This window comes from Pieris napi, chromosome 22, assembly GCF_905475465.1.
Source record: "Pieris napi chromosome 22, ilPieNapi1.2, whole genome shotgun sequence".
Taxonomy (NCBI): Eukaryota; Metazoa; Arthropoda; class Insecta; order Lepidoptera; family Pieridae; genus Pieris; species Pieris napi.
This window is the reverse complement of record NC_062255.1, coordinates 7,952,439-7,974,977: the sequence shown is the minus strand read 5'-3', so window position 1 is coordinate 7,974,977 and position 22,539 is coordinate 7,952,439. Positions and strand designations below refer to the sequence as shown.

Sequence of the window (22,539 nt, the reverse complement as noted above, 5' to 3'; positions counted from 1 at the left end):
TATGACATTTACTCAAGTTGAGTTGAAACATTGAGGTATGGCCCTTAAAGCCAACAGCGAGATTCATTAAAAAAAAAATAGTTTAAAAAAACTAAAAAACACGCTTTTAAAGCCAGCTCTGTGCCATATTTTTCGTCTATAGAGCAACCCACGCTTTTTCACAATAATACCAGTATTTTTTGTTCATTACCATTTTCAGCCTAAATTAGGAATTATTTTTCACATTTTAGTTTGATGTACTTTAAAAGCGTGTTTTTTAGTTTTTTTAAACTATTATTTATTTTTTCGGATTATTGCATTGTCATCGATCTTTGACAGGTGCGCAAAATTTGAATAAATTCTGTTCGTTTAAAGTGGGTCAAAATCGAGTCCGAAGGAGTCGGTTACATACATACATACATACAGGTGAAGCTAATATAAAGCGTGTAAAAAAAGTCCGAGGTCTGAACTATATTATTAGTTTAATTTAATTTTAGTTGTACGAATAAAAATATGGAAACGTACTGTATTTAAACAGTAAAATTAGACTGATTTAATTTATAAATGGGGGTAATATTTCGATATAATTACACAATAGAAAAGCTTACTATGTCAATGTATCGCTGAGATATTTCATAAGTCTATTAAATCATTTAAATTGTTTTGTAATACGATACAACGTAATATAATTTTGAATACGAAAATACTTTGTAAGTGCATTTAAATGAAAATATTGCTTATATATTAAATTAGCACCTACATTTGTACTTTAATTCGTAACCACGTATCACGAACTATTGAAACTCGAATTATATAATACAATGAAAATAGTCTGTGGCGATAGAGAAACGTCGTGGGATTTAAAGTCAATTAACAAAGTTGACGGGGGCCTCATAGCCTAGCGGTCTTATTAAGTGGTAGCTAGGTGAGGGGTACCGGGTTCGATTCCCGGTTCGAGGGTAAGATTTAATTTAAATTTGTTCTCGGCCTTTGGGAGGGTTGTGCGGTACCGGGCGGGTGCCTAAACCGTACATGGAGGACATGGTCGAATTTCTAAAGACAAGCACGAATTATAAAAATCTCATACGCTGGCTAATGCACAAACCGTGCCAGAGCCATTAAAAAAAAAAGTATGTTGACAACTACATATTACGTCATTATAGTTCGATAATAATAAAAAGTGATTAAATGAAATGCCGCCGGATACCGCACACTTTACATTGTAAACAGTAAACATTTGGACGCTGTAAATTTTGTATTAAATTTTTTGAGTGCTTCCTATGCACAGGACTAGACTATTAGTTTTTAACTTAATAATATACACTAAACCACTTATAAAACGGTACATATAACGCATTTTCATATTATGCGACTTCAGTACCTAGTATAACACGGGTATTCCCCCATATAACGCGGTGATTTCTGTGAAGTATGTATATGGCATACAAGAAGTTGCCTTAGTAACTCTTATTTTATTAGAGTTAATAAAAATGTTTTATAGAAAAATATTGTATTTCGTAAAATAGTAATTCGTATTTAGTATTTTAATTTAAATAAAACAATTTAAACAGCTTCAGTAAAACCTTAAATTCTGATCTATCTCTCTTATTGACATCTTAAAACAATATATTTCTGTAAATTTAAATCCCGTTTAACGAGAAAATTTAAACGTGAATCAATTGTAACGCGTATGGAGTACAAGCGCGTTATGCGAGAATAACAAAAATAATAATAGAATAATAATTCATAAAAGGCCGGCAACGCACTCGCGAGCCCTCTGGCATTGAGAGTCCATGGGCGGCGGTATCACTTACCGTCAGGTGAGCCCCCTGTTCTATAAAGAAAAAAACATACGCCTACAAGAGGTTTCCTATAACGCGGAACCAATCTACCGTGTTATAGGAGGGATAACTGTACACTTATTATTAAAAAAAACAGAAATTTAGAGTTTAAAATAAAACCAGTAAGTTTTCTTTTATCGTGGTTACGATTATTGTATGAAATTACACAACAAATATTCTACGACTTATCATGTCTCCCAAGACTGTCTAAATTACTATGATGCGAGTCTATTCTATTCATATTAGCTTTAATCTCGTTCCTCAAGTTGCCCTTTGGGACTTCATTCTCGATCCGACGCTCGCTTTCGAGAAGATCGTGAGAACCGTTAGTAGGGGTCGGTTTACTTGACTCGTAAGAGAGATCGAAGTTTGAGACTGACTTAACCTTATCTGCTGCCTCGAGACCGCCGGACAGCGATTTTGATGTTGGGTTATCTAAAAATATAAAAGATTCTAATATTTATCTTATATTTCATTAATTATATTTAAAATTGTGGAAATATAGCATATATTAGTGAGAGATCCATCCCTGCATACATAGACATAACATTTATTACTAAAAAAACACACACAGAAATACACAAAATAACAATAATAAAAAAAAGTGCGTGCGTATAAAGTACACATGTCAGAAGTGAAACTTCTTTGTAAATTATTACTAAGGTAAAAGCCCCAATAGATGCCAGTATATGATCACTCCATATATTTGTATATCTATATTCACACTGTTTACACACTGTATACGTGCTAATAATAATATAAATAAATAAAAAAATCTCCGCTTACTGCACAAAACATTATGCGACAAAGTCGCCATCTTAAGTTCTAAAATATAACTACTAAACGAATACATCAACCAATAGCGTGTATTTTTTCTCGATCTCCCTTACTTTCTCTCTCAATCTTTCTCACTAAAGCTCTCTCTTTCAATCTTTCTCACTATAGCGCTCTCTCTCTCAATCTTTCTCACTATAGATCTCTCCAATCTCGCTCCGTGGCATTGTGCGTGATGCGACGTTCACTCTATCTCACTCTCTCTCAATCGGTCTCAATCGCACTTTCCCTTTTCTTCGACAAAAACGCTGCACATCTTCGTGACGCTAATATTATAATTTTTTTTGTTTACAATTATAAAACTTTATGTTACTACTGTTTTGTATGTTAGAAAATTACCTTTAAGGGAATCTGGTGTAAGGGGTGAAGTTTCTCTATCGTCTTTATGATCTTTGGGCAATGAGGCAGCGCGGGGGTTGAGCATTCCTAGTACCCTGTCAAATTATAATTTTCAAAGATTAAAAATTACGCTATCAAAAAATATAATTTTAGGTCTGGGCCTCAGATTTCTGCATCGCGTTCATTTGTTTTTCTAAACCAAGTAGGTTTTAGGTCTTTATTTTATTTATATTTATTTATTAAGGTTAACCACGTCATACATAGTACTAAACCGACGGCATATTTCATCTAAAATGATACGCACATACAATTGAAGTAAACATAAGTATTACAAAAAAAAAAATATTAAAAAATTCAATTAAAATATATACAAGATAAAATAAGCATATAATAAAGTTACCAGACATTTTTGGTAAAGCTAAAAAAAAATTTTTTTGTGTCTGACACGGACTTTTTTGGTCTAATAGCATGAGAATCCTCACGATGTGTTCATTCAGCGTACGAGCGAGTGTCAAATGCGCACATAGAAGGAGCATTTTGCACGTTAAGCAGACAATGTTCCGTGGAACGATGTTGTATACAAAAATGTATTAAATGCGATATGATTCCATGCCATCAGATTTATTTCTATCTGTTGCATTCTCTTCTTCTTCTATTTCGATGGATACGGGATACGGGGTTCAATCGCACAACCGCTGAGCTAATCTTTTGTGACAAAGTAGTGAATAGAGGGTAAATAAACTTTTTGGAGGCTTTTTGGCGTCAGAAGACTTTTATTCCCAAATATTTATGAATAATATTTTTTTTGCGAGTTACGGAGGAAAAATTATTGGATTTAGCATTCTCTAATTGCCTCAAAATTAAAAAAAAGACTTTTAAAGTATTTTACATTTTAGTATTAGATTTTGTTTTAATCAAGAACTTTTAAACATACCTGGAGTTAGATAAGTCCCCAAATGGTGTAAGGGGCGAGTGGATGTGGTGAGGCGTAGATGTCCCCGAGGTTGTGGCCACCGCCCATCCTTCGGCTATTAATGTTTCGCCTATGTCCACTGATCCTTCTGTGAAGTGCATTTCAATATTTTTCTTATTCTAGTAGTTTATGCTAATAGATAAAAAATGTTTTTTTTTTCATTTTCACTGAATACACTTGAAGATTATAGCACAAATTAAAGTATATATTTTTTTAGAGACCACAAAGTGTGAAATAATAAAATCTTTTTGTCCAATAATTCAGCCAGTCATATGGCGTGCGTGTTATAAATTTCTTTATAATCCCATTCCCCATGTTTCCCATAACAATAAAACTCATATATATATTATTAAAGTATCGAAATTACCATCAGTGACGTCATACAGCTTTATCCCTGGTATCTCCCTTTCCAAGTCCCCGCGAAGCGTAGACGTACGCTTATACGTACACGTCTTTGATTGTAACGCCTTCCAACGTGCGACCTTTAAACCATTATACATAAAACATCTGTGTACTTAGATATCTCATGATTATTATTTATTTAAAATTATAATTTTCGGACAATACAGTTCTCATGATGTTAGTAAATTGCTAGAATCATAAACTTAAAAGAAATATTTTTACTATTTAGGCGTAACGTTTAGTATATTTTAAAATGTTTTATCTTCATATGTTCATATATAATGATGTGTCTATATATACAATATGAACATAACCAGTTTTGGCTTAGTGGCTTCAGCGTCCGGTTCTCATCCGTCTGAGGTCGTAGGTTCGAACCCCAGCTGTGCACCAAACTTACTGTCTATGTGCGCATTTAACACTTCCAAATACGCTGAAAGAAAACATCGTAAGAAAACCATGGCCATCGGTGTGTGTCAGACATAGACGGCTGATCACTTGCCTATGAGAAAAACAAATTATCACGAAACAGATACATAAATCCATGGAGTCCAGACTAGCACAATTTCTTTTTGCCTATATCATTAAGATCGCAAATAAGACCAGATATTTCTCTGAAGAAGAAGGGGAAGATGAAATAGAAAGATAGCGGGGAAAGATTGGTAAATAGAAGCAAAGATGAGACAAATGGAAAAATTTGGAGGAGGCTTTCACTCCTCCACGAGTCGAAGGTCGTGTACTAATATTAAATAAAATAATAGCATAAACTTAATGTAATAATTATCATAGTACACATATATAGGTTATTTTTTTAAATAATATATCGGAAAATGTTTTCTAATCAGAGATCAATCGGTTTTATCGTACACGCGTCATTAAATCGACGACGATTATTCATTCCCATTGTCTTATATTTAAGAACATTAGATTGTAACTTACTACTGTAGAAATTTGTATTGTGTGACGTGGTGCAATAACTATTATATGACTTATTTTAATATATAAAAAAATATAATAATAAGTTTTATGTAATGTTCCTGGATATATGTTTTGCTTTCTTACGTACGTCGTACGTTTCTTCTGTCTGTATATGTGTATTGTTATTGCCTTAAAAATAATTAATAAATAACCTGTGAGAGTTCTTCAAATCGCTCGACAGCTTGTGGGTGCCATTTCGGATAGTCTCCAGGTTTCGGTTCCTCCTTCTCCATGGAAGCCGGTTTGACTCCGGCCAGGAAACATTCCATCGCCTGAAACGCGAATATATTATTTTATAAGAATATCTACAACTTAAAACTCATGATCAAACTTTTTTTGTCTTATAATATTACTCTTAAGTTAGGCAGCCATGTGTCAAGCATCGATATGCTCACTGTAGAATGATAACCTCGTATGTCCAAAGAAACAAAGGAAAAAGGAATTAGGGAGGTTCTTTGAGAGGGGGGGGGGGTGTCCTTTTGTAAAACGTTACGATGCGGGGCGGAAATTGAATTACGCGTTTTTATTAATATTATTTTCTACTTAGACCACATAATAGTAACTAAAGAGTCACTAGGTGGTCACGAAACGTTTCACTAGACTTGGGAACAGTACTGTACTTGGGTACTGAAAAACGTTACGGCGAGTTACATGGGGGGGGGGTGTCAATAATGTTCAAAAATTGCGTTACGTAATACTTGAACACTCCCAAACGAAAAATGTTTCATTTCGTCAATGTTCGTTAAAATATTATTGTTTTTTTCCATAGTTTTTGATGGTATAAAATTATTTATTAATAACATAAGTCCTTACTTCATGATTATCAGTTAAATGACATAAGAGTCTAGAATAAAAAATAAATGTTTTTTTGACATACGAGGTTACTATTCTACAGTGACGATATAAGTTCCGGAAATATTCCATTTTCATATCGAATAATTTCGCAACGTCACTATTTAGTACATATCATAACGTTGCAACACTGAAATTGTCAAATTTGCTATCGAATTAAAAGTTTTAGTATAGCTTAACACTGCACAATATATACGTCAAAATTTACATAAATAAAGGCTGTCAGTCTGTATGACTAAATGAAATAAACTGATAAAGTACTAAAGAGATTTTTTGTAAAGAAAAACCGTTTTTAACGGATTAAAGTTATGTATTATTATAAATTTACAATTATTTAACATAATTTTAAATTTATCCGACGTTTCGCGTGCTTTACAGCGTGCGTGGTCACGGTGACTGAAGACAAAAGATGTTGAATGTCAAAAAGTATCACAGCTGCAGAGAAAGTTGCATTATCTGTATTTATTTCCCCGGAGTTGATATCGACTAAAAGATGGAGGGTTTTGGCAAAAATGGCTCACGGTGTCCTCTATTTTCGCGGATTGTGTTTCTTTTTGAGATTTTAATTTGGATATTATTGGATCCCAGGTGTTTGACAATTTTAGGCCGTCTTCTCTATTGAAATTGGGGTGTTTTTTGATTTCAATGGCTTCGCGTACCAATCTTGGGAAGAATCCGTGACCACGCACGCTGTAAAGCACGCGAAACGTCGGATAAATTTAAAATTACGTTAAATAATTGTAAATTTATAATAATACATAACTTTGATCCGTTAAAAACAGTTTTTTCTTTAAATGTGTAAAGGTTATGTCAATCAAAGACAATATTAGATTTTTTGTAGTTCACCTATTAGCGAGTGAAATAAAAATACAAATTATAATACCTGAAAGCGTAGTCTAAGAAGATCAGCTCTCAGTTCACACAACTCGTGCGTTGCGACGTACTCACTGTCTCCGTAGTCCAAGTAAAACACGTCGGCTACCTGTCAAATTACGGCTTATTAGTTATTATTATTAAAGGTGACACTAAAGAAACAAAATATAAAGTATGTGGTTTTAATTACTAATTAAATTCCATTCAAATTAATATGTTAATTTACACCTGATACGTTTATCACTCGAGTGCCATCTAGCGGCCGTCTAATACATAAATAGTATATATGTCACCGTAAAATTGTAATCACCGTTAGATTGTAATATCTCGCGAGATTGTGAACTTTCGAAAGATTGTGAACCTCAACGCACTGCTTACGATTTAACGTATTATTCGGTAGATTATAATCTATCGAAGTGAAACCGTCAAATTGTGAAACGGATCGCACCTCGCGCGCTGATTGGTTGAACGGAATATGCCCCGCGCCACCATATTTGTTTGTTATATATAATACTGCCCATATTTTATAGCTTTTAAACTTTTTTTTTTTAATTAATGTCTAGTTCATTGAAATTATCGAGAGGCGACTGTATATTAACTTATACCTGTTGTGTGGCGTCGAATTCGTTCGGTCGAATATCGTCGATGCGGGCTCTGTACCAACGACCATCATGACGAAACACCGCAGCCACCACTTGACCCACCGATACTGACTTTAACTGAAATTATTATTACACAATATATAGTTGTAACATTAAATAAAAACGATACAAACACATTTAGGAGATGTTTTTTAAGAAAAACATTCATTTATTTTGGTTTTAAAAATCAAATGCCATTTTTTGAAGTGAAACTTCTTTATCGGGGTTGGAAAAAAATTTACACAGATTTGTCACATTTTTCGGTTACGCGCCATCTTTTTCTTGTCCCTACCACGGATGATCCAAAGAGATTCGAAGCCATTAGTAACAAAAATATATAATAACGATAACAATGATAGTAATACTAATAATTCTATTACAATTAATGAAATTCTGTAATAATCTTAGTACTACATAGTAGTACAGTAATAAGTTAACATGAAATAATTGTATTTTATTCATGTCTATGATAATAAAAGCCTTTTGTTAAACTTTATCTAATTTAACTTTATTTAACCAATTTCTGTAAAGTTGCATATAGTGGATCATTTTTCGAAAAATAAGGTCATAAAGAAGTTTCACGTCTTACGTGTGTACACCTAGTACACGCACACATTTTTTTTAATAAGTCTTTGTATCAGCTATTTGCAAAAAAATATCGTTTTACTGATTGCCTTTTTTTGAAGTTATACTTCTTTTGGCGCGAAAATGATGAGAGTGAATTTTTACGATGCGCGCGCACACCGACACCTAAATTCTACATCGTAAAGTTATTAAGTCATCGTAAATAGTTTCCTAGAAATAATATACATGGCAAAACAAACGTTTGCCGGGTTAGCTAGTTTATACATAAACCGTCGTAACCATGGTTACGGTACTATCTTTAGTCCATGATTTAGACGTATCTTACCGCGTGAGCACTACGATTATCCTTATTGCTGTAGAATTCAGACATATGTGCGACCAAATCATCAAGTTGAGCGACTTGTGGACCGACGAATTGCACCCAAAATCGCGAAGGTGAAGAAATCGCTGACACGTACACTTCGATCGATGGACCAGGGGGTTCTGAAAGCAGAAGCAGAATGTTTTGTCACGTTTTCTTAACTACATTTGCACGAGACTGATAGAGACAAAACATTACAGCTACTTGAAGCTTCAACTACCAGTTCGTATAAAAAAAAAAACAAATCGTGCAGTGAGCAGTGCTGGCATAGTGGCTTCAGCGTGCGACTCTCATGCCTGAGGTCGTAGGTTCGATCCCCGACTGTTAACCAATGGACTTTCTTTTTATGTGCGTATTTAACATTTGCTCGAACGGTGAAGGAAAACATCGTGAGAAAACCTACTTGCCTTAGACCCAAGTCGACGGCTTGTGTCAGTCACAGGAGCCTGATCACCTACTTGCCTATTAGATTGACAAATGATCATGAAATAGACCTGAGTTTATTAGCTTTTATGATTATGGAACTTAAAAGTCTACTTCCCGAAACCGATTTTCCTTAAGAACGCATACATACAACAACGCTATGGAATTTTTTTTACCCACCGATCACGATCAACCAAAACACAATTTCCCCCACACACAATAAAACCACCCTTAGCCAAAACGTGACGAAACATTTATTTACGATGATTTTTCTATCATAACCCAAACATAGTTCCCCAAACAACAGAAAGAACATCACAAATGAACCATTACCAAATAATATACATGAGGACGACACAACACACAAAAATCTCATGCGGTGCCCGAAATTACTAAAATCAGGAGCAGAGAAGGAAGCAGGAGGCTCATTTGATGTTATAAGGCCACTTACAATTCCAGAAAACTAGTGCGTTGCCGGCCTTTTAGAACTGGTACGCTCTGTTTTGAAGGACTATCGTGGTTTGGGAAACTTGACATTTCTGCTTTCACATAGTGTTGGCGCGCAAGAAAAAGTGTCTTAAGAAACACTCAAGAGTATTTGGGTCTGTATTTATTAAGTTTAGATAAAGTTTAGGCAAATATATATATTATGTTTGTGGCAAGTCCTTAGTACTATTAACCGCGAAACGTAACAAAACTTGTTAAGGCTTTGATTTTGCTCTTTGCAGTGGAATAATGGAAAATCGCAAATACGAGGCATGCCTTTTAAGTTTTGTCGTTTGCAGAAACAAACACAACTAGAACCTTATAGTCCTTTTTTTTGTTTTTCAAAGTATTCACCACGTAGCTTAATACACTTTTCCATTCGCTCAAACCAGTTATTATAACATTAATTCCACTCTAAAGTGGAGGTGTTCAAAATGGCTGACTTGAAAGCGTCGACTGCTTCTTCACCGGACTGGAACCTTTGACCACGAAGACTTTTCTTAATTTTTTGAAATGTAAAGAAATCGTTAGGGCTTAGGTCAGGACTGTATGAAGGATGGTCAAGAATTTCTACTATTTGATGCTTCAAATACTGAATTGTTTGACGAGCGCTGTGTGAGCTATAGCGTTGTCGTGGTGCAGGATGATGCGTCGCTTTGAGTTAAACTTTCGAAGTTTGGCGATGACTTGTGGTAAACAAACTGTGGTATACCACTCTGCGTTAACCATTCTACGATCTTAAAGTGCAATAGTCGCAACATGGCCGGTTTTTCTAACGAACGTGGCCACCATCTTCTTTGAAGTGCTTCGAGAACGAACAACTTTAGTCGGCTTTGGCTCGTCTTGAAAGACCCAGATTGTAGATTGTTGTTTGGAATCAGGATCGTAGGCATAGATCCAAGATTCGTCACCACTGATGATGTCGTAGACGTGATTTGACTCTCCTCGGTTGAACCTTTGCAGAGTTTTCTCACACCATCTGACGCGGGCCGCCTTGTGATCGTCGGAAAGCAGATGCGGTATCCAACGGCAAACTAGCTTTCTCACACCAAGCACTTCATGCAAGATCTTCTGAATGGTTGTCCCTGAGATGCCTAATAGAGCCTCTATCTTTCGATATGTCACATGACAATCTTCGAGAATTAGTTGTCTCACAGCAATGATGTTTTCTTCAGTGAAGGCGGATTTTGTGCGTCCTTCGCTAGATTGGTCACTAACACTAGTATGTCCACGCTGGAATTCTAAATACCAGCGTTCGACAGTCCGCAGACATGGGGCTTCATCACTGAACACAGATATTAGCTCTTCAAAACACCGAAGCCGTGTCAGGCCTCTTCTAAAGTTGTAGAAAATTATTGCACGAACATTTTCCTTAGAAAGATTCATTTTCGTACATAACTTGACAGATTCAAATCGACGCTGTGACTAAACAATAGCATTAACCCTAATACTTTTAACTGTTTTAAGATTCAAAATGTAAACATATTCGAATATAGTACAGGTCCAAATTCAAAGTTGCCGGGAAATATGGTAACGACAGAACTTAAAAGGCATGCCTCGTATGTATGTGCATTTTAAAAGACAGTTTTTGGAGTCTTGGATTAAGGGTAGTTTTCTATACTACGACCATTATAAACAAGATTCTACCAATAATTATTATAAACTATAATCTGTAATATTTATTGCTTTCTGCGAGTTTATTAAAATAAAAGTATTCGTTTTTAGTTTCGTATTTTTTTCATTATATTAAACTGCAATGACATTTATTTATATTAAAGTACTATTAAAGTCTTTTTGAAATGAAACTTCTTTATCGGGGTTGGAAAAAAAATTTGTGTAACATTTTTTCGTTACGCGTCACATTTTTCGGTTACGCGTCACATGTTACGGTTACGCGTCACATTTGACCGTTACGCGCGTCTTTTTCTTATCCTTACCACGGTTGATTCGAAGAGATTCTAAACCATTAATAACAAAAATTTATAATAACGATAAATATGATACTAAAAATTCTATTACAATTTATGAAATTCTGTAATAATCTTAGTGGTAATAAGGTAAAATGAAATAATTGTATTATTTGTATTCCTGTCTATGATAATAAAAGCCTTTTGATAAACTATCAAATTAAACTTTATATAACCAATTTCTGTAATGTTGCATATAGATCATTTTTCGAAAAATAAGGTCATAAAGAAGTTTCACTTCTAACGTGTGTACACTAGTACACGCACACATTTTTATTTTTTTATGGCTCTGGCACGATTTGTGCATTAACCAGCGTCAAGTATAGGAATTTTTATAATTCGTGCTTGTCTTTAAAAATTCGACCGTGTCCTCCATGTACGGTTTAAGGCACTCGCCCGGTACCGCACAACCCTCCCAAAGGCCGAGAACAAATTAAAATTAATTTAAAACTTGCCCTCGAACCGGGAATCGAACCCGGTACCCCTCACCTAGCAGCCACTTAATAAGACCGCTAGGCTATGAGGCCCCCTCTAAGTCTTTTATATTGCTTTTTTGTGAGTGCAACATTATATCGAGACTATTACGTAGATAATGTATAAAAATTACCTTACTTTTAATTTTATAACGGCAACCATATTGCCTTGTATTAAGGTGTATTTTACGGATCTGCTGGACACAAAAGCATGCTGTTATCTTACCAGGCGTCTTATAGCGGACATGCTTGGCGGGTGTGCGTTCACCTGTTTCGGGCGTGGCCAGGGGAGCTGGACTGACGAGGGGCAAACGGGGACGTTTGGCTTGCTCCACCTCGCGTCTACACTTCTCTTGGGCCACCTGTAAATGTCGTATAGAGGACCTTAGGACAAACGTTCTTTGCGACGAGCGTGATTTCTCTGTACAGTTATTATTAAAGAAAATTTTGAATATGGGTTAATATATAATAATCTCAGGGTTGATTCGAATATCTATAGTCGATAGTCTATTCGATGATTACCTTCTGTCAGCAAATAATGCTACAGAAGAACCCTTTTGAGAGTTGGAAGGGGAGGGGAAATAAGGAGAAGGTACGCCCGTCTCGTGCCACGCGCATGAAACCGCTAAGAAAAGCTAGGGGCCGTTCAAGTATTACGTACAATCCCCCCCCCCTCTCCTTTTGTCAGTAAAAGTAAGCAAAGCTCTTAAAAATAATAGTACATATAAACATATTAATTTTGAGTAGGAATCCTGGAAAATGCATTCAAGCATAGACAATGTATGTGTAATATGTATAATAATTACTGTTGGCGTAATCACCAAATAAGAAAATCAAAGATCAAAGACAAATTTATGTATATTACATAGGGGGACCTAGCCATTTCAGAAAGGCTAAAGTGGTGGTACAAAAAAGTTTGGGAAACATTGCTTTGAACGATAGAACATCATGCTATGATTGAATGAATGCGGGTGGAACCGCAGTGGTCATTAATAAAGATGTAAAGAGAAAAATCTTTTGTTTAATAGCCCATTGAGAAAGGCTACATAAACCATCAAAACCTTTGAGATTGGGACCGCTATTGTAAGGTACATATTCTAAAGCATCGTTTCTCAACCATTTTTATGTCGCGACCCACGAAAAAGACAAAAAGCTAAGTATAATAAGATGTACATAGCGCGCTATTTTTAACGAATTTTTTGAAGTTATACTTCTTTAGGCGCGTTATGAAAAATTGATGAGAGTGAAATTTTACGATGCGCGCGCACCGTGACACAAAATTAACAGAATAAAGTTGCCCACGGTAGATGCTACGGCATTGGACATAATTTAAAAACAACATTCGAATAATAATTGAATTTATGTTACACTTAATGTAAGAGAATAATAATAAATATTTAATTATTTAATTTTTCAAATGTAAACTGAACTTTATTGACTATAATGACTCCTTTTCCAGTCTTTGATTATTTAATTGTAATTAATTATTTGCATGCAATCAAAAACTATTTTCAATAATGCCAAAGAAGTATAACTTCTTACGCGCGTACATAAGAACACGCACCCTTTTTTAGGACCTATATGTAGTTTGTATTTATTATTTTTCAACAAACTTCGACTCCAAACGACCCCTCCCCCTCACCCCCAAGGTCTCGACCCCCGCTTGAAACGATGTTCTAAAGTCATAGAGCAGGCAATACTTACGATGGTATCAACAAGTTTCTTAGCCTTCTCAATTTGTTCTTTGGAGCCTTTAAACGATATCTTTCGTGGTTCGTTGGTGTTCCCACCTGGTGTAGACTCCACTTTCACCTTTGCGCCACTTGTATGGCTTATTTGGTTTATATGTTCACCACCAGTGCCTGAAAAAATTACATTGAAAGGTTTATTTAAAACACTTTGAGGTATGCCCGAGAAAGAAGAACCTACATCCCTTGGTTTTGGCATCAGATCGCGTTATATGTCGTGAATTTTCTTTTAGGCAAGTAGGGGGTCAGTCATCTGTGCCTGACAGGTGTGTCAGTGCCGATCGTGGGTCTAAGTGCCAATGTTTTCTTTCACCGTAAGAGCGAGTGCTAAATGCGCACAAAGTAAAGTTTGGTGAATACCCGGGGTTCGAACCAACGACCTCAGATATGACAGTGACACGCTTAAGCTTTATTACTTACAATTGTCTTACGAAAATACTGATAATAAGAGGGTTCAATTGCATAAATATGGTTTCTTTTAAACATACTTTCCTATACGAGGTAATTTTATTGTTATTTGTTTTCTTTATTTGTAACGTTCAAGTATTACATAAGCAGATATAATGCAATTTATCCCCCCAATTGTCAGCAAAGCAATTGACAATTCATAAGTGTACTTGTTTCCCTACATTAATAAAGATATTTTGAGTTTGAAAACGTAAGCAAAGCTCTCAAAAATTATTTGCTGTAGGAATCCTCGAAAATTAAATAATTACTATTGAAGTATTCACCAAATCAAAGACTTCCCCCCCCCCCCCCCCATAGTGCTCACGTAATACTTGAACGGCCCCTGACACGAAGTCAACAATAATAATACATTCCATTCAATTTGATAAATTAATTTACCAATAATTCTGCCGACAGTCCATCCAGGGACCTCCATTGAATCGGCAACAATGATTGGTTGCTGTTTAATGAAGTCATGTATCATCGTTTCGGCAAGTTGTGTTGCACTGCTCCGTCCACGAATTATACATACATCGTAATCTTTGTCACTAAACTTCTTAAAATGCGTAAGCGCACCGGACTTCTGTTCGATTTCCTTTATATTAGAGCCATTGCGACCTACAAATATCAAATAATACTTATAATTTTATAATTAAACATTGGAAGAAAAAGTTCTATTTAAAGGCATTTCAACCTCCGAGGTTTCGAAGTTCAGAAATTAATCAAAAGTATAAATGGCCAGATCAGTTAACTAAATAACTTAATTTATAAACTTAACCTTAATTTGATTTCCTTACATATATGTACGAACATATATGTAAGGAAATAGTGTTCATCTGGTGATTCAGTATATTGGACTTGAAAAATATATATACCATATACATTTACAACCATGAACATGGAATAGGATGTAATTTGAAATATACGAGTTGAAGATTAATGTAGAAGCATCAAGTACAAACCATGAAACTAGGTTACATAATCATACTTCATAGTCATACTTAAGTATGGTAAATGTCAAATTAACAGCTCTAATATAAAATACACCTGAAGGTCTTTGAGATTCCTAGCAAAAAATTCCCATTGACAATTAACAACAATCAATGTCATCAACATGCTTTATAAATGCAAAGCTCTGAACACATAATAATAATTTTAATAATTGATTGGTAATTCCTTACATGTACACTTAATATCAATGCCATAAAAATATTGAGTTATTTAGTTTTCCTTATTTGTCAAGAGGTGAACTGATAAGCTTCCAATTTTTTAAAAGAACTGAAGGTTAAATGTAATGAAATATTTTAGTAAATAGAAGTTTTAAGTTACATGACATGACATGCAAGGCTAATATGTATTCAAATATTTAGGAGTATCCTTGAACATAATATACTAACTCAACAATGTCTTTAATATGCTGATTGTTAATATTCACCTATGTGAGTAAACATATGTAAATATTGGTCATAAATACTTTTAATATAATACGAAAAAATGCATTTTAAACAAACTATTGAAAAATATTTTTAATATAAAAATTGTTTATACTAGTAATTTTACAATGCCAGATTACTAATAGTTAGAAACTATTAGCATTAAGTATATATTTTCACAATCTATGTGGTAAAAAAACATTTTCCCGGGAATAATTACAGTTTATTTTATATACCATTTTCTATATAATTCACATTCAGAATATGGTAGAACTTGAATGTAATAAACAGCTAGGATTTTACTCCTGTCACAAATTTTCCCAATAAGTCACAGTGGAGTGGAATTATTTGGTATATATTATGTATAACAAAAATAGGAATTAAAGATATACTTACCAATTAAAGCAGGAATAATGCTTTTGGGGACCTGCAATTCAATTACATTGACTCTTGATGTTTTAACAGTTTTGTCACCTTCCTCTTCTTTTTTAAAGACATAATAGACCACAAATGCTGTCACAGTTACAATTGAAAAACCTAATGCTACAGGTAGCATCAATTTTGTATTGAATGTCATTATGGAACCCTGTAAAAATAATTATATTTTTTTACCCTCAACAAAATATAATTAAGGTATTATAGGTAGTTCTCTTTATTAAGGAATTCCTGTGTAATTTAAGAGAAAGTTCACAACATTTCTCAGCTAGTAATGTAAAATATGTTTACAACTCAGAGGCATAGCTCATAAGTATAGTTTTGGGTGTAATTTTACTAATTTTTTTCTTTAAATACAAAGTTTTATATTATATGACTGGATACCACATACTTAATATGGACTATGTATATACATACAAATTTATGTGGCTTTCATATATTAATAAAACATTTTTAATATTTTATTACGAATTCTCGCAAGAACTAACTTAAGATATATGAACCTAAAGATGAATAGTACGTTTGAGCTAAATATTACGACGTTGTCCTTGTCCTATTTAAGTTGCGCATTAAAATATTTTATGAATTTGAATAGGATATACATATATTTTATTTGAATAAAAGAACATAAAATGATATAATTTCTATTCACAGCTATGACATAATGGTAAAAGAAAAGTTACTTCATCGGTAATCTGATACTTGCTCAGGTTTTAAAAAGAAATGCTGTATTTGTTACTGTTAATATTAGAATACTTTTATTAATAAATAGTAAGGACGGGGCAACAAATTAAATACCAAAACTTACACAGCGTTCTCAAAAAAATAATTTTTCTTGCCAAATTATTCGTACTTATAACTTGTGAAACAATAATATTCACGAATCACATTGTCCAACAGTTGTCCAATCAAAATGTTTTAAAAACTCAAGCATGGCGCGACTTCGCGATGTTTCAACTGTCAAATTTAGACAAGTTTTGGACATTTAGGAAGTACGGACATTGACAACTAACAGTTTATCATTTATTTATTTATTTATTCCATTTTAGGAAGATTTACAGTATTTTAACAAAAGTTAAATTATGATTACAATAAAATAAAGTCAGTACTAATTACAAATCTCCACCTATAGATAATCCATAAATACCTTAGAGGAGATAGGAGGAATAAAATTAATATTTATGAATTTATAATACTATGAAACAATTAAAGAACTTTAGTAAATAAAAAATTAAGTATGACTATTCTAATGGAAATAGCATGCTTTACAATTTACCAGAAATAAAATACTCTTTAATTATTATATCCATTTCTTAGCCTGCACGGTTTGTGCGTCAGCCATGCTTCAAAAAGTTGCATGCATAGTTTTTTTTTTATGGCTCTGGCACGATTTGTGCATTAGCCAGCGTCAAGTATAGGATTTTTTTATAATTCGTGCTTGTCTTTAGAAATTCGACCGTGTCCTCCATGTACGGTTTAGGCACTCGCCCGGTACCGCACAACCCTCCCAAAGGCCGATAACAAATTTAAATTGAATTAAAAATTGCCCTCGAAGCCACTTAATAAGACCGCTAGGCACACATGCATAGTTGTAATAACAATTCTAAATTAATTATTTTAAATAATATTTTTTTATTTATTTAAAAATCAAATATTTTAAGGAAAAATTTTTTTTTTTAAGTTATACTTCTTTAGGCGCGTTATGAAAAATTGATGAGAGTGAAATTTTACGATTGCGCGCGCACCGTGACACAGTTGTCAGTGTGATTATAGCGTGCGCGAGCGAGATGGGAATAAGACAATCTACAAGTAAAAAGAAATAGAATATGCGTGAAGTTCGAAGATCGCAAATTTTGAATGACCATAATGATTAATGACATTTGTCATTAACTTTTAAACAAATAAAGGAGTTTTAATTATTTTTTCAAAGAAATTTAGCAATGTTTTTTTCACAAAGACCTATTGTTACTTAGTTAAAAGGTTATGAAACATACCAAGTTATTAAATTGAATTAATAATATGATAAAATTTTAAATAATAATAATAATTGTTATTAAGATTAATTAATAATTGAATAATATACTAAATATTAAATATTATCAAATTGTTAAATATTAATTATTAATTAATTATATTTAAAAAAAATAAAGAAAGCCAAAGAAGTATAACTTCTTACGCGCGTAGGTACATAAGTACACGCAACCTTTTTTTCTTTAATGCATACTTTTCAAAACTTCATGGTCATTCCACTTTAAATATAGTGGTCAAAAAATCTAAATTATAAAAAATAAATAACAACCTACTTATATAGAAAAATCACAGCTTGTTTTTGACAATTAAAACAAGACTTTGATATTTTTGTGTTTACCTTTTTTCTATTGAAATAGATAAAAATATAACGATTTCATAAGGTTCTTCAAACTGTATCGCAACCCCTCTGGGTATATAATTACATGTCTGTTTATGTGTTATTTTATTTCAATATTATAATATTCAAATATATAAAGGTTACAAAAAAGCAAAATAATTCTTTTATGATCCTGGAATAAATATAAAAAAGCAATCGTGATGAAGTAATCATTAGGACTCTATCATCGACTATTACGAGTAAAGTATGAAATTTATATATCAACAGCTATTAAGGAAGCTAAGTTAGAAATACTTTTCTTAACTTATTTTTCTGTTGCAGTCCTGTACGAAAACTTAATTAGCCAACTTATGAAAAGTATAAAATGGCATGGGATTTAACTTTAGGTAAGATTAGTTACGCCACATTAATCATATAATCGTGAATTTTACATTTGGTCTTGTTTTTCTTACAATTTCATGTCATCACAAAATTACGAAACGTTGTATTCGCAAAAGAGCGCACGGTGTCCATGATTTTATTCTTAGAAAACTAAAACCCTGAAAACTTTACTATCATCTATATTCTATGTTAACCAAACTCAAGTCGTTACAAAAACTTAAAACGTTTCATGCTGCTGCTAATATATTTACTTTATATTGCTAATCACATTGTAAAAATATATTATAATCAGTTGTGTTAGGTTTCACGTCTGTTTCATTTTAATTTAAACGTGAAATGAATGTGTTGTTGGTACTCGTTTCAACTAAAGACATTAATATTGTACGCAAATTTGACAATATTTTTTTTTAATGTAGTGTTTTATTTTAACGTTTATTCTTAAATAAATTGATAGGCCTATTAACCTTTTTATTATTTTTATTTGCCTTCCGACAGGTTGCCTCCTGTTTATAGAAAAAAAAATATATTTTAGATTAGTTATCCTATAAATATAGGAATTATGGTGCTAATGTCACTTAAAACAAACCAAAATTAATCAAAAATGTTTTTTATGTATAAAAAACGCATTAAAACAAACATACTCACCCCATACTTTCGACGAGCGTGCGGAACGTAATAGCTGTACAATAACATTTTTTATTGTCTCCCTATTTCCACAAGCACGGAAGGCTTGCCTAATCTCCCTTAGTTACTGTTCTATAATCGTAGAAGATACGTATTTCGTGAAATCATCATAAATAATGCAACGTCCATATAGACGCCGTTTTTTGCGCCCAAATAATATGCACGAGGCATTTTATGGCGGTAATGAACAATAGTATAATTATAAGATACAGATTAGATATATATTAACAATTTATTTTTATGGCTATTATTTTTTATTAGATTTTGAATATGTTGTAACTAAAAAGGCCCAACCTCGTATGTGTTTTGGGACAACATTAAATCGCGAAGTTCTACCAACAAAAGGTCCTAATTTGAGTCCATTTATGAGACGCAATGCTGGTGAAATAAGGCCGAATTTAGGCCCTGGAGTCTATGAAAATGACCGTGATGCCTTTTACGACTTGACACACAGGGTTTGTACATAGTATTGCTACTATAAACACCCGAAAGGAACTCAATAAACTTAATACAAAATTATTTTTTGTACACTTGAAATTAAGAATACTATTAGGTTCATCTATTATATTTTTCAGATTTATAGTAAATTATATTTTGGGCCAAAATCGCCACGCTGGAAAGCAAAGCATGAGTATCAACCGCCACTGAAAGAGCCACCTCCTGCTGAGGAAATGCATAAAAACTGTGCCCCATTTAATTCAACGTCGAAAAGAAAAGGATTATTCTCAGCAAATGATTATCCAGCGTATTACAAATACTTACTTATAATATGACAAAAGCTGTAGAACTGTCGATACTTAATATGATTTTATATTGTATTAGATTGTTTAACCATTATTTAATCAACTAAATAATTTTTTTAGGGCCTGCGATTACTATCCCATATACAAGAAAAAGGAAATGCAATTTTCTTACTGTTTTAGTGGAAAAAAGACATTGAAATGTGCAGTAGAAGTAAGTTCTTTTAATAAGCTATCAAATGTATAAAGCCGAACGTCCACCGCCGGCTAAACTAAGTTAGTTTAGCTTAGCTCGCATAGTTGAGCTAGTTTTTCATACATGTGCGTCCACCGCAAACTATGCCAGCTAAACTACGTGAAATGCCCCAGCTAAGTGGAACTAACTTAGTTGTGCGGCCGATCCGTAACTAACTGAGCTAAACTAAGCGCCTCTCACCCCCTTGCCTTACCCCTCTGACGCCTGTCGACATTGTTGTGACAGTAACTCATCAAACTGTTGTCTAGATACACGATAGTACATCTTAAAATTTTCGTCGTCTAGTTCATTAAACAAAGTGTCAAATTGGCTACTTGTTTTCCAGGACTGATGCTGGATAAGTCATATCCAGTATCCAGTCTTCTTCTCCTATGACGATAGTCCTCCTCTTAAGTCTCGTCATTGCTCGTGTCGTCTTCTAACTCGACGTTCTGGCACAAACTGGCCATCACTAACGTAGTTTTAGCTTATTTATTGGTGGACGGACAACGTAATTCTAGTTTAGCTTAGCTTAGTTCACTGAGTTTAGTTTAGCCGGCGGTGGACGTTCGGCTTTATAGTCGGTACAAATCACAAATGATTATGGACGTTGTTTTAGATTAAATGTGTTCCATATAATTTGGACGCATGCGGAGTATGTGGTTGTTCTTGTTCGGCTCAAGGAGATTATTGGCAGTTTGAAAATCGCATATTTTTATGCAGAAAACATTATGCAAGATTATTTACACACTGCTTATCCACTTTTCAAGGCGCGAAGTTGGCTCAATTTAAGGTAAATTTGTGTAAAATAAAAATATGTATGAAAGTACAGATATGTAAATATGAATAACAAGTCAAAATCATTCTAAATTTCAGTCCATAAGAGATTGTTTCTTTGCACACGCTCATAACAGCTGTAAAGCCGCTTTGAAGATAATGAAAATTGAAGAAATTGAGAAAAAGTTAAGAAAAGAAGCATATTTAGATTTATATTTTCCACAACGCCGCTACTGCAACAATTAATAATTAAATGGTTGTATAAATTAATTGATTTTAAATAGTAAATTCGTTATGGAAATCATTACTTATAAAAAAATAAACTCATATTATTCGGACCACAGAAGTTTCAAAAGCCTCAGGAAGAAATAAATTTTATTAAATTATAAATTTCGTTTTTTGAATGAGAATTTGGGGATAAGATATGAATTAAATCGTTGGCTTATTAGATAGATGGTCAGCTACGTGACAGTTACTTGAACCTAAGATATAGTAAATGGCAACACTACTGAAATGTAACAATCATCTGACCGATCCCAGTAATCTCTTCTGTGGTACATATTTATTTACAATTTATTATTTAGCTTTCTGGAATAATTTTGGTAATATCCGGTATACGTGAAAATGAAACTAGATTCTAATAACAAGATGATAAATGGTGAGGGTGACACAGAAACGCCAGAGGAAGTGGTAGATCCGCGCCAGAATGCAGAGGATCTTATTGACGAGATATTAGCTGAATTCACTGAGTCTCGAACACCTGATCCCAGGTATGCTGGAATCCCTGAAAATTTACTTAATATGATACAGACCCCAAGACCATCAGCAACTGCTTTTTCCATCAATCAACCTCCAAATACGCGAACTCCAGCAAATTCTTTCTCAGAGAATGCTACACTGGATGATATTGATCCATCGTCAGATCTTGGAACCTCCATTCGAAACAAATGTATGGAACTTGAGGAGATCCTACAAAGCCTTAAATCCCGATTAAATCATGTTGTTCTTGATGAAAATATAATTCTCAGTCCAGATGCAAATTCTATGGAGGCAGAGCTTGAGCATGATTTAGACACTGATTGTCAAGAGGATTTGTCTCTTCAAGAATTTCTTGAAATTCTCCATTCCCAAAACAAAGTGGCACACAGTAGTGTATAATAATTCTTTCTATATAATAGTGAAGTTGTGAATTAATTATTATAAAATAATTGTAACTATTGTATAAAATTAATTAAATCTTCAGAGGTGTTTGTCTTAGCTGGACTAATGATATAGCCAACACTGACA

The 22,539-nt window shown here is 33.6% G+C and overlaps 3 protein-coding genes across 5 annotated transcripts; 2 read left to right on the top strand and 1 right to left on the bottom strand.

Annotated features, from left to right (window-relative positions):
• Positions 1–1,015: 1,015 nt before the first annotated feature.
• LOC125060932 (tudor and KH domain-containing protein homolog) lies at positions 1,016–17,023 on the bottom strand. 2 transcript variants are annotated; one of them, XM_047666049.1, is made up of 13 exons: positions 16,876–17,023; positions 16,029–16,218; positions 14,599–14,817; positions 13,709–13,866; positions 12,231–12,366; positions 8,620–8,777; positions 7,674–7,787; positions 7,079–7,177; positions 5,496–5,615; positions 4,334–4,448; positions 3,928–4,054; positions 2,994–3,088; positions 1,016–2,255 (listed from the first exon to the last, which is right to left on the bottom strand). In XM_047666049.1, the coding sequence occupies exons 2-13, from the start codon at positions 16,207–16,209 to the stop codon at positions 1,999–2,001; spliced, it is 1,779 nt and encodes a 592-aa protein (XP_047522005.1). In that variant the 5' UTR covers positions 16,210–16,218; positions 16,876–17,023; the 3' UTR covers positions 1,016–1,998. The 2 variants fall into 2 exon arrangements, with proteins under 2 accessions (XP_047522005.1, XP_047522007.1); XM_047666051.1 differs by having other exon boundaries at positions 12,273–12,366; positions 16,876–17,021.
• A 1,563-nt stretch (positions 17,024–18,586) lies between these two features.
• LOC125060741 lies at positions 18,587–21,561 on the top strand. Of its 2 annotated transcripts, none has more exons than XM_047665773.1 (7): positions 18,587–18,679; positions 18,757–18,821; positions 19,762–19,955; positions 20,076–20,245; positions 20,364–20,454; positions 21,095–21,268; positions 21,352–21,561. In XM_047665773.1, exons 2-7 carry the CDS (start codon positions 18,800–18,802, stop codon positions 21,496–21,498), a joined length of 798 nt encoding a protein of 265 aa, XP_047521729.1. In that variant the 5' UTR covers positions 18,587–18,679; positions 18,757–18,799; the 3' UTR covers positions 21,499–21,561. The 2 variants fall into 2 exon arrangements, with proteins under 2 accessions (XP_047521729.1, XP_047521730.1); XM_047665774.1 differs by having other exon boundaries at positions 18,598–18,674.
• A 185-nt stretch (positions 21,562–21,746) lies between these two features.
• On the top strand, positions 21,747–22,494 carry LOC125060742. The gene has a single exon (XM_047665775.1). The coding sequence runs from the start codon at positions 21,877–21,879 to the stop codon at positions 22,408–22,410; it is 534 nt and encodes a 177-aa protein (XP_047521731.1). The 5' UTR covers positions 21,747–21,876; the 3' UTR covers positions 22,411–22,494.
• The last annotated feature ends 45 nt before the right edge of the window (positions 22,495–22,539 follow it).